The sequence below is a fragment of the Euprymna scolopes genome, chromosome 20 (genome assembly GCF_053919585.1).
Source record: "Euprymna scolopes isolate OS-2025 chromosome 20, ASM5391958v1, whole genome shotgun sequence".
In the NCBI taxonomy this organism is placed as follows: Eukaryota; Metazoa; Mollusca; class Cephalopoda; order Sepiida; family Sepiolidae; genus Euprymna; species Euprymna scolopes.
Window position 1 is genome coordinate 91029446 of NC_136501.1, and position 13690 is coordinate 91043135.

Here is a 13690-nt window from a genome sequence, read left to right on the forward strand (position 1 = left end):
CTTCCACTTACCAGTGACATCTTGTCTTTGAGTAGCGTTGTCTTCGAAAGGTATCAGAGGGGAATGGTCCCCGGTTCCGGCGTTAATGCTGTTGAAATTTAATAGGTCATCAGAGTTGTTGCGCAAATTGTCTTGTAGTTGTTGGCTTTTTAAGTCAATGTTTTTGTTTGCGAGAGAGAGGTCAATGAGAGGATTGATCTCGTCTTGTGGGCACTTGGCAGAGGAGGCCAAGGTAGTCGTCGTATCACAGACACCAGCAGTAGTGGTTGTATCTTCACCACTTGTCTGGTGTGTCAGGGTGGAAGTGGTAACTGGAGCTGAAGTTTTGCCAGGTGAGGCCCTTGAAGAAAAAAAATGAAAGGACGAAATTTATTTAAATGGGTAAGAATAAAGAAATCTTTAGGATGAAAAGAAAAAAAAGGAAAATTTAGGGAAAATAAGGATAAAAAAAAAAAATTGAGACAAGAAAAGATCCTCTATGAACAAAGAAAACGAGGAAAAACTGGAGGAGTGATAATAGAGATAGGAGAAAGAGGAAAGTATGAGGAAAGAGGATATTTTAGAAAGGAGGAGGAGGAGGAGGAAAGATATTCGGGGGAGAAGTAAGAGTGTAACAGAGCCATTGAGGCTGGGGTAGCAGCAGCAGCAGCAGCAGTATGCAAATGACCAACCCGGTTGCGCAATGTGCCAGCAGAGATAAAAAGTTGTTCAGAAAAACAAGTATTCAGGATGTGTTTGAGACGTAGAGGATTCAAGATGTTTTTGAGACACGAAAGGACAGAAATAGATGTGTTACACACGTGGCCCATAAATGAAAGGGAAAGACATGTTGCAAACATGGCTGAACAAAGACAGAGTATTACGTGTTCAACAGGGCAGAAAAAACTTTTTTGGGTATCAGAATTGCAAAAAAATTGCGCCTATTTTCTGGTTCCAAAAACGATTCTTTTAAGTGTTTGGTTTTGTTTAATACTTAATTTTCCATTGTTGGTACTACTGATAAAATACTAAATATTTAAAGATTTTAAACTACAAGTAAAACTAAAATCTACAGATCAACACCAACAAATATACGTATATATTACATGGGGTTTTTATGGTAATCCGAAAATAACATTTGAGAATATTGCCGTTAAAAGAACATAGGCTTTACTTTTCTAGTGACAACATACCACAATAGAAAGATAAAGAAAAAACACAAACCAATTCTATTCCTAATGATAGCATTATATCGCCGAAACTTTGCTGATTATAAACAATTAAATGTTTATTAAAAAAAAAACTATGTTGTAATGTCTATTTAAACTTACAAAATTCAATTAAAATTTAAACAATGCTTATGTCGAGGAAAAATAACAAATTTACAAATTTGAAATTCGGTGCAGATTCCCGAGTTTGACGGAAAGATTCCAGAGTTTGATAAGATACACCTGAAGAAGGTCGGAGGTTACATCACCAAAATGATGTGCAAATAACATTCAGAAGGAGAAAAGTAATCCAAATAATAGAAATTACCAATCTTCATCTAAAAAATTCAAAAGCACCAAAATCCAACAATTGTAGCCATTTTGTCTTGTACAAGGAGAGATGATGATAATATTGTAGAGTTTGTGTTTACGACGGACATCCATGAACAAGAACGCGCCGCTGGGGTTTTTACCTCGGCACCAAAATCAACAGAGTCTAGACCATTTCTGAAATGGTATTTTCCCTGTTGATTGCAATCTGGTCCTCCTAGGCTTTGCTTTTCTTTTGTTTAAGAAGTTAGTTAATTGCTAATCGCCTGAGGCGCCCTTACCGGGAAATGCTGACAGGGCTACCCATGTATCATTTTGCCGGTTAGAATACTCCTCCTTGGAGACACTAACTCTTCAACCACACTTTCCGACTCTTGTTTCACATTTCTTATTGTGATAAATACCATTCACGAACAAAAAAAAGGACAATATTTTGCTTTGATTAAAAATTAAAAACTAATAAAAATTTAAATCTAGGTTTCAGGGTTTGAAGCAGAAGCCATGTATCTTTTTGCAGGTCAGAATGCTCCTCTTTAGTGGCACTAACTCTTCAATCCCATTTTCTGACCATTGTGTCACATTTCTAATCCTGAAAGAGAGAGATAAATACCATTCATGAATAAAAAAGGGACAATATTTTTGTTTTGATCAAAAATTAAAAACTAAAAAATTCAAATATAGGTTTCAGGTTTCGAAGCAGAAGCAAACAGGTGTCCTGGGCAACACGAGGTGTGCCTGCTGTAAATGACATAAAGCAATGCTTTCCAATCTTTTCTTGGGCATGTTTATCACATTAATGATACAATGGATTTATAATCAGAGTTTAATGACTGGCTTAGATCTGATGACCTCAGAGAAGAATAAGTTCTAGACAGTATTTGTGCAGAAGAAGAGCCACGTTAGAAGAATGGATGAGAGTTCTTGGGTTAACAGCTGTAGAACAGTTAAAGTAAAAGGTTCAGTTCACAGGGGAAGGAAGTGATAAGAATAGACTTGAGAGGGAGAGAGATAAATAAAGACCTGGCCAGAAATAGATTAGTTTGGAAGTCAATTTCTAAAAGTCATTCAACACATGTAAAATGGATGTTAATAATGATGCTGCTGACGATGATGATGATTTTCCTTGGTTTGGTTGTTTTATGACATATCAACGTTGATTTCATGTTTGATCAAATCATTTTTAAAAATAGGTTTTATGCTTCAACTTGCTTAAAATGATAACACTCTGGACCATCCGACCGCTCTTGCTTGAATCTTGTCTTCTCTGATTGGGCGATTCCATTTTTTAAAAAAGGGATGACAGATATATATATATAAATATATATCTTCAATTTGTCTTTACATAAGCAGTAATTTGTTGCTACACAGTCATGAGCATGTTTCGGTCTTCTAGTATTTAGTAACTAGAAACCTCTTCAGGCAACAGGTCTCTAGTTACTAAATACTAGAAGACCGAAACATGCTCATGACTGTGTAGCAAAAAATAAGTGCTTATGTAAAGACAAATTGAAAATGTAACTTGCTCTCCCTCCGTATTGAGCACTCTTGTATTAACCTTGTTATATTTCACTGGTAACCCTACCTTTGAAAAATAGCAACCTCAAATTATATATATATATATATATATATATATATATATATATATATATATGGACATGGCTCAGAGGCTAAGGAATGAGAGTGAAGAGTTGTATATTTTGGTTTCAATTCAAGCTGATGGCACCCAAATCATATATATATATATATATATATATATATGATTTTTAGTTTTGATCTAACTACCATATATTAGGTTCAATATAATAATCGAAAGAAAATTTTCTCTGTAATAATAAATATGTAATCTGCACAAATCATATTTAAGCTTATCTTACGACTGGGCAATGCTAACATCTTCATATATTTATTCATGATGTTTAGTTTGGGTGTTTGTAAAGGAAAATCTCTGTTTTTGGCTTTGTAGGGGAAAAGAAAAAAAAAACAATAACATCAATAATTGATACATTTTAAGTAAAAGGTTCAGTTCACAGGGGAAGGCCAAGAAAAACATGGAAGGAAGTGATAAAAATGTACCTGGCCAGAGATAGGCTAATTTGGAAGTTGGTTCCTTAAAGCCGACTAATGCATGCCAATTTGTAAAACAGGTGTTAAACTGGACACAATAATGGTATGGTCACTGCAAAGTGGTGAACATTGTAATGTATGAAAATGGCAGCATTTTTTTAGGATATTAAAAAATTGATGGGAATTTATATACAACGACTGCACTCCAATCGATGGTTTCCCTTTGCTAAACTTTCTCAAAAAAACAAAAACAAAAAAAGAACACTCGACTAGCTATAACCACTATAAACGATTTCCCCCACTCTCTATCTGTGCCTAAATCTAAATGCAGATTCCATGAACAAAGATTCTTTCAGAGAACTGCCTGCTTGTGGAACACTATTCTACTGGCCTGCTTCCCAGTTGAATACAACATGATAGCCTTCAAATCCAATGTAAACAAGTTCTTGTTGAGCCGTCCCCATAAATAATTAAATTCTACCCAATTTACACTATTAACGGTTACTACACTACCACTGTACATTCATTAACACTTATCCTCAAGTGACCTTTGGGCCTTGATAAGTGGTGACTCCCAAGTAAAAAAAAAAAAAATTAAAAAACAAACAAAACAATATTACATTTGTATTATATTTATTGATGCAAGTCTAAACTTATTTCAAAGTTGTGAAAATTTCTATTTCAAAAAATGTTTTTCTGTGATCATTTTTTATCATTTAGTATACTTAGAAATGTCGGAACATTTCCTTTTAAAATTAATTGCTTTATTATGACAGCAACAAAACCAGCATCCTTAATAAAAAGAAGCAATAAATATTGCCATAAATATAAAGAAATTGTTTTGATACTTAAGTCAACACTATTGAACGTGTCACAAACAAGACTGGACAAATTTGGAAGTGGCTTTCTTCACAAGAAGCTCTTCTGTCCTTCAAAGTTGGTGATATACAATGATGAACATATATATCGGTTATATACAGCAATAAACAGGTATATTGTACGGCATAATCACGTTGACACACCGGTTCTCGTTATATCACCAAAGTTAAGCAACATTGAACCTGGTCATTACCAGATGGGTGACCAGTTTGGGAATTCCAGGTGCTGTATGTAAGGAAGATGTCCACACCTCCCTACAAGAGTTGCAAAAAACCTAACCTTGTAATTTCCCCTAACATGGAATGTACATGCGAATGGGGATCGCTTGTGTGTTTCATACTCCTATGGATCTTCCTCCTTTGGAGGAAGCCGATTAAACCTGCATAAAGTTAGTGCTGTTTCCATACACAACAAATACATTTAATCCAAGTCTATTACATTTAGAAACCTACTTCTGTCCTTCAAAGTTGGTTATATACAAAAACTAGCAGATGGGCCCAGCATTGCCCAGTATTAAATTTAACGTTAAATTCCTTAAAAAAAAAAAAAAAAAAAAATGAAGTAAAAAGAACAATGAAAAGAAACTGAAATATGTGCATGCAAGTATTATGTTTTTTTCTAAACAGTTCACTTTTTATAAGTAAAAAAAAAAAAAAAAAAAAAAAAAAATGAAGTAAAAAGAAAAATGAAAAGAAACTGAAATATGTGCATGCAAGTATTATGTTTTTTTCTAAACAGTTCACTTTTTATAAGTAAAAAAAAAAAAAAAAATACTCGAACTGAGATCAAAACCTAAAGACAGTGAGTCAAGTGGAACTCCCTGCCGCTTGCCTGTTTCCCACCTGACTACAACTTGGACGTCTTCAAGTCCAACATAAACAAACTCCTGACAAACCGCCCTCTTAAGTAAGACAATCTATCAAAACCCCCAATACTAATGATTACTACAATACTATCTCATTGATTACTGTACAATAACCCTTATCCCTGAGTGGCCTTTGAGCCTTGATAAGTGGTGACCCTCATGTAAAAAAAAAAAAAAAAAAAAAGTATGATAACTATTATTACAATAATTATTAGGCTAGCTTGCCACGGTCTATAAAGTGTTTTCAAACCTATTTATTCTTAATATAAGGAAGCTGTCATGTGAACGATTTGCGTATGCACAGTCATGAAACAGTTGACAAACCGATAAAAATCTGATGATGTCTAAGTACCAATTTTGCTTCCTTAGCAACCCTTTTTTCTTGATGAAAACCAATTAAAAAGTTTTCCACATGTTTGGGCTAATTACCACATATACCAAATTTCTAGTCTGTAGATCAAAAATTTGTTGAGTATATAGGTTGAGAGTTGTCATCACACACACACACTTTTATAGATATATAGAATACATATAATCTAAGTCTATTACATTTAGAAACATCAAACATATGAGTGACTATATATATATACTGTTTTATACAGTGCGAGGTCGAACTATCATCTCAATATTATTGAGGCGTTAGTTATTAACAACTCTCGACCTAGCCTGTGTAGACAAAAGATTCTGAAACATCAGTTGGAGATATTCATTGATTTAAAACCACCTGAACAGTGAGATTTTTTTTTTTTTTTTTTTTTTTTTTTTTTCACTGTTCTTCCAACTGAAACCAAAATTCCCTTCTTCCCTCATTCGTTTCTTAGTTTTTAATTTATCATTCTGACGTTTCCTCTTAGAGGGTCAGACGATAAGGCCTTAAGGAAATTTTAATAATTTCACCTGCCTATTTCTTGTTTTTTTGGTATTTAAATTAAATTATGTTTCCTCTGAAATTTCTCCTTCCATTTTGCTGTACCAAAAATCTACTTACATATATATATATATATATATATATATATATATATATATATATATACTAGCAGTTCAGCCCTATATACTCTTCATAACTTTATGTGCATATATATAGATATATTAAAAAGTTTGACTCCTGTCCAGGTAACCTACATCTAAAATTTCAAGTGTTAAGACCCAAAAGATATATATATTTCATGCAGGGCATCTATAGGTAGCTATTTCTGCAATTTGACCTTTTGACTTGCCTGATATTATTAATGCTGAACACACACACGAGAGAGAGGGGGGGGGTTGATCTAAAAGGATAAGGCAGTGTAGAAAATCCTTAGTGGGAATTCAATATGAAGCAGAGCATGTATAATGGTTAAAAGAAAGAATACAACACACCCAATCTCATAAATTTATTTCAACCCCCAAACGGGTCTTTTCAAACGAGCTGGGCTATCCAGATTTGCACCTGATTTACACAATGGAGAGAAATTCACAACCGATGTTTGTATTTATTAAAAAAATCAGTAAGAAATAAAAAAAGGAAAGAAAAAGATGGGAAAGAGATAATCTATAATATAAAGCTGAATGTGTGTGTGTGTGTGTGTGGTCACAAATAGGCTCCTATATCGTTGACTATTTTAAAAAAAATAATTTCATATAATGATAGAAGATGTATCGAGACACAGGATTGGGTATGTTTGATATGGAGGAACGGTGGTTCATTAAAATTGTGGGGTCTGCGTTCGCGCCTGGTCCACAAAGTATGGAAATAAAAAATTTAAAAATTAAAAAAAAAAACGTTTACAAGTGTTTTTGATATAGATGTACATAAGAATACTTTGATACATGTTTTAACTTAAATAGAGACGGTATAATAAAATTGTGGGGTCTGCGTTCGCGCCTGGCCTCCATAGAATGGAAATGGGCACAAACTTTAATAAAGACTTTTCATATCTATCTGCGTAAGTATACTTTGATAATTATGTTTCAGTTTGAAGAAATATGGTATAATAAAATTATGGGGTGTTTGTTCGCACCTGACCTCCATAGAATGGAAATATGTCAAAGTTTAACAAGGTTTTTTAATATAGATCCACAGAATATTGTGATAAGTGTTTCAGTGTGAATAGGTATGGTATAATAAATTATGGGGTTTATCTATTTTTTTTTTACTTTCATCATATTTTGCTTTGGTTTTGATACCCCCAAATTCAACCCAAATCTACAACCCTTCCTTTGATAACCTATCATACTTTCATAAATCAGAGTCCATTTTCTGTAGGCTGTTTTTGAACCCAGTCAACGACAGGTACTTTTGCTAGTGTTATATATATATATATCTCAGGTATCTCACTATCAATGCCATCCTCTACCTATATAAGAACCAAATGCATCTCAAGATGGAGTATTGTTGCCACATCTGAGGGGGGGGGGGCTACTCAGACCACCCTTTTATTGGAGAGAGAGTACAAAACCAACTTTGAAATTTGGTGACTGATGTTGTTTTCTCCTCTCTGCATACTCTTTCTCATAGAAGAAACATTGTTCATCATTATTTTCATAGCAGGTGCTCGACTGAGCTTCACTCTCGGGTTGGCAACAAACATGCAACTAGGTGTAACCACTATCAGCAATTTTCCTTACTCTCTATCTGTGCCTAAAACTAAGCAAAAATTCCATGAGCAGAACTTTTTTTCTAGAACTGCTTGCCTGTGGAACACAATACTGCGGAGCTGCTTTCCAGCTGACTATAACATGGTCATTTTCGAGTCCAACATATCAGATTTTTGACAAACTGCCCTCTAAGATATATTAACATATCCAATTTCCATCATCACCGATCGTCAGAGTACCCATCAACTTTTATTCTTGGGTGGCCTCCAGGCTTTGTATAAGCAGTGACTATATGGTAGAAAAAAAAAAAGGGAGTGGAGTTATTACTATGTTCCTTGCGGCATACTCTGCTACAACATGTTGGGTTCTGAAATGCCTACATGTATAAACATGGGTAACGTTACAAATAATCAACAAAATAAAATATGTAAAAGATAAAAGAAATACAAAATGAACATTGATCATTTCATTGTTGTAAATACTAGAATTACTTATATAGGCAGACAATGCCTCCTCTCACTGGTTTATTTCGTCTTTTAAATCAAACAACAAATTTCTCACATGGTCCAGAAATAAATACAGTTATTCCCAAACAAATCATAGACCTAAATGTAAAAGTATTTTTCTACCGTTAACTGCAACTCAACATTGACGACTTTCGTAGGTTTTTGACTATGCTGAAAACGAATATCACATTGAAATTTGGGCCAGACAAGTACTTTTCTAGATACTAATCTCTTATGTTTTTACTGGTGGCCATGTTTTCTTCCCAACTGAACAAGTATGTGTGTGTACGTGTTAAGAACAGCGACAGCTACTGACATTCATTAAGTAATATATTGGAAAAAAAAAAATGTCTTAATATCCAAAAAAGTACTTGTCTGCCTCAAAGTTGAATGTGATGTTCGTTTTCAGCAGACTTGAAAACCAATGAAAGTTGAAATTTTAAAGATGAGTGTTGAGTTGCCATTAAAGTAAAAATTTAATTTTTACTAGCAGGGCAGGGGAGAGGGGGAGCGCCTGGCTTTGCCCGGTCGTAAAATATGCTTAAATAAAATATTTTAATTTGTCCAGATTTCGTGTATATTATTAGAGTTATGATTTCAAAAGAAGAAGAAGAAAAAAAAAGTATCTGGGTACCATCAGCGAGAATTGAAACCGAAAGCAAAACTATGTCATTCAAAGCTGGTAACGTCACCACTGTACCAACATGACACGCATATGAACTGATTAAAAATAAATTTTTAATTTTGATCCATTTTTGACACCTTAAAAAAAACTATTTTAACCAGCTAAAAACCCATAAAAGAACGGTCCGTAAAAAAAAAATCGATTCATTTGAGGCCCCTAGCGCCGCTCTGTAACTTTTGGTTTTGAAAGAGATAGAGTTTAAAAATATCTGAGTAGCTCCCCCTCAGATGTGGCAACAATTGTTGGCTCGGATACAAACACACATGCGAGGGGCCAGGCCTTGAAATGGAGGTGCTTCATTGGAAAAGCAGTTGTCACCTGCTATGGTGCAATTGATAGTTTTAATGTCAGCCAGTATTTAATTACTAAGACTATGACACAGGAATATTCTTTTCATTTTGACTCTCAAGTATATATCTGACACAGTTAATCAACCGAGAACCACATCACTCTATATAAAAGCATATAAGATATCCACGTATACACCCTCAAGAGTCAAAACGCCCACAGCCCACTTGAGAATGCTGATCATGTAGTGATAATAGTTAAAAATCACCCTAAACTCTAGAGCCAAAATGGAAGAGTCATTGCTCAAAACAACGAAATATTATAAAAAGGCCGACTGGGAAGCCATCAGGGATCTCATAACAGACGCCCCATGGCGAAATATCTTTTCACTTCCTGCTGAACAGTGTGCAAATGAGACCACTGAATGGTTCAAAACAGCAATTGAAGTGAAGCACATGTCCCCACGCGGAAATTTTAGAGCAAGCCCCACTCTCCCTAATGGTTTACTTCCACATGTGCAGCTGCCATCGCGCAAAGGCAGCACGCGTACCACAGATTTAACCGACATAAATCCAGTTCAAACAGACAGAAGTACATTGAAGTCAGAAGTAACTGTAAGAAAGAAATAGCGACAGCTAAGAGAGAATTTACTGAAACCACCCAAAAACGCATCGAAGCTTAGAAATTAGGAACCCGTGACTTCTGGAAAATCTACAACAGTGTAGTAAATAATGGGCAATCAACAATTCCCCCACTATCCAACAATCATGAAGTTGTTTGCTAAGCAACCGAGATGCTTGCCAGTCGGTTTGCCTCCAACTCCACACTAGACCCTGCTAACCACTCTATTCCAGACTTTCCTTTGCGGACAGACGCCACACTTGACGATCTGAAAATCACCCCTTCTCAGGTGCATGCCATTATAAAAAATCTTGACACTGCAAAAGCATGTGGACCTGATCTTATCCCGGCTGTGCTATTAAAAAAGTGCTCCGCCAAAGTAGCTCCAATCCTTTCCAAACTTTACAACAAATGCCTTAATTAATCTTACTTTCCTGCCTGCTGGAAAACTGCTTCTGTGGTACCAGTTTTCAAAAATTCTGGCGAAAGAACTGACCCAGCAAATTACCGCCCCATTAGCCTCCTCCCACTTTTTGCCAAAATATTCGAGTCCATAATTAATCAAGCTTTAGTCCATCACCTTCCAGATGCTAAACTTCTTACCGACCAACAATATGGATTTAGGCAAGCCCGTTCCACAGCAGACATTCTACCTGTAATCTCTGAGCGTATATACCATTCACTTGACAAAGCAGGGGAGGGTAGAGCGGTAGCTCTAGATATATCTAAGGCTTTTGACAGGGTACGGCATGAAGGTCTTCTCAGGAAAATCAGATCATACGGTATCACTGGAAGAATACTTAACATAATTAAATCCTTCTTAGAGAAGAGAAAAATCCAGATTGTCCTCGATGGCCGTACATCTAAACAATATGATATAAATGTGGGAGTGCCTCAGGGGTCTATCCTTGGACCTCTATTATTCCTAATATTCATAAATGACCTCCCTGACAAAATTGTCTGTGAGATGGGTATATGTTCTGATGACACCACACTCTATAACAAACACGACAGGAAAACAAATGAACACATCTAAAGAAATGGCAGAAACACTAGAGAATGACATCCAATCTCTAGTGGAATGGGGAGAAAAATGGATGGTCACATTCAATGCTGCCAAGACTAAACTTGTTTCCTTCAATAACTACAAGAAACCTTCTCTACCACCAATAACAATGGCCAAAAACTCTTTATCTGAAAGCACATCTTTTAAACTCCTCGGCCTAACGTTTACAGGAAACATGAGTTGGAACAATTACATTGAGAGCATTGCCAGAACCGCTGCAAAAAAGGTAGGTTCTCTCTACCGTGCTAGAAAGCTACTGACCCCTGAAAGTATCCTGTACCTCTATAAGGCCACCATACGCCCATGCATGGAGTATTGTTGTCATATTTGGACCGGTGCATCTGCTACTAGTCTCTCACTCCTAGACAAGGTTCAAAAGAGAGTCGCCAACCTAATAGGTCCTGAACTATCATCCAAGCTTCAACCTTTGTCCCATCAACGCAATGTAGCATCCCTCTGCCTGTTTCACAAGTACTTTAACGGTGTATGTTCCGACGAGCTGCAAGCACTTGTATCCCCTCAACGTAAATACCCCCGACAAGCAGTACAATCCTACCCCTTCACAGTAGAGATCCCTAGATGTAAGAGAGCCTTCTACTCCAGTAGTTGCTTCCTCAGAACTGCTAGACTTTGGAACTCCCTGCCAGGTTTCTGCTTCCCCAACTGTAGTGACATGCAGAAGTTCAAGTGTAACGTGACCGACATCTTGCTGCCTATCTCCCCACCTAGTACCCCTGTAGCCTGTGTCCCTAATAGTAGCCCCCTACATCAAAGTGGCAATGTGCCTTGCTTGGGGTGAAAATGTAATAAAAAAAAAAAAATGAAAATAATATGCTGTTATCCTAGCCCTATTAATTACATGACCTACCTTCTGAAAATGAAAAGGTGTGACAAATGTTTAGTTTAGTGTTTGCGTTCTTTGGTATTTTACCACTCCCAGGTAACATACCAGATTTTCTCAAATAAGTTTGGATTGGGACATCTGCTGCTAGTCTTTTCATCTTAGACAAGGTCCAAAAAAAGAATCTCAAATCTAATAAGTCCAGCACTATCAACCAAGCTCCAACCTCTGTCCCATCGCCACTATGTCACATCTTTTTGCCTGCTTTATAAGTACAATGGAATGTGCTCTGATGAAACTCATAGTACTTTGTCCCCCCCCACTAACTCAACAAGCAGCAAAATCCCGCATCTTCACTATGGAGTCCCATAGACTTTGGAAAGCTTTCTACTCTAATAGTTTCTTCCCTCTGACTGCTAGACTCTGGGATTCCTTCCCCATTTCCTGCTTCCATCTGTACTGACATGCAGAAGTTTAAATGTTGAATGAGTCACTCACATAGGTATATATTTACTTATCCCCCCCCCCTACTGACATAGGTATATATTTACCCTTCCTCCCTTAAAGAGTTCCATTTGAAATTCCCTAGTTTGATAGATGCAACACCGAAGTTGAAGGTTATGTATATATGTATATTTCTTTTACAAAGGTGTCACCATTTATCAAGGCCCAGAGGCCACTTGAGGATAAGGATGAATGAGTGTAAGGTGGTTGGTGTGACAACAGTTCAGTGATAGATTTTGGGCTGGATTGGATTATTTAAGGAGACGGGATAGCAAGAACTTGTTCCAATTGGATTTGAAAATGACCATGTGATCGTCAGCTGGGAAATAGATCAATCGAACAGGTGGGCAGTTCTAGGAAAGAAGCTTTATTTATGGAATCTGCATTGAGATTTGGGCACTGATAGAGAGTAGGGAGACCTTGTTGGCAGCGGTTGTAGCTTGACGAGTGCTTTTTGTGAAGTTTGATGTGAAAGACCATGGAATGAAGCTCAGATGATCACTTGCTGTGAAAATAATGGTGAAGCAGAAACAGGCTTGCAACGTCTCTTCTGTGGGAAAGGGATTGCAGAGAGGAGAAAAGGACCTCACCCACTAGATTACGAAGCCGGTTTTGAAATGGCTGTATAAAGACCGTATTTAGGTTTAAACATCATGCATCATTCCAAATTTCCTGTTTGTAGAATACTCTCATGGCTGTTGATTATGACAAACCAGCTTACACGGTTTCATAAGTATCTAAATATTCACTTCTACACAAAGGTTAATTCCCAGTGGCTGGAAAGAAAAACAGTCAGGTGCAAAGCTTTGCTTTGTTGACTGGTTTGAATCTCCCGACCAGCAGTAATTATCACTTCCTGCACTGACAATTATGTAAGCATAAAATACTAGTGTCTATAGGTATAAAAATTATTAATACAATAATATTGTAGTCAGCTGGGAAGCAGGTCAGTGGGACAGAGTACCACAGCCAGACACTTCTAAGAAAGAAGCTTTGATCATGGAATTTGTGTCAGCTGAAATGCTGTGAAAATAAGAACCAAGATGAGAACATTAATCCAATTTAAATTAATGAATCATTTATATATATTTTTAAATCTTATTTTTAATGAAACCGAAAAAATATCAATTAAACATGACAACTGAAATTTCCCCATTTTTTTTTTTTTTTGGTCCCCCAACATACCCAACAAAAGAAGGGTGGACCAGTAAATTCACCCTTTTCTGTTCGTCTGTCTGCATTTTTCTCAATAACTACGTCTTGAAATTTTTTTGAAA

The 13690-nt window shown here is 36.2% G+C and overlaps 1 protein-coding gene across 38 annotated transcripts in view; it reads right to left on the reverse strand.

The window, feature by feature from the left end:
• LOC145241638 (uncharacterized) overlaps window positions 1-13690 on the reverse strand; it is a 530026-nt gene that overhangs the window by 16974 nt on the left and 499362 nt on the right. For all 38 annotated transcript variants that reach the window (XM_080104769.1, XM_080104766.1, XM_080104764.1 and 35 more), the window contains one exon: window positions 12-340. In XM_080104769.1, the coding sequence (XP_079960895.1) occupies window positions 12-340 (329 nt within the window). The remainder of the gene's footprint in view (window positions 1-11; window positions 341-13690) is intronic.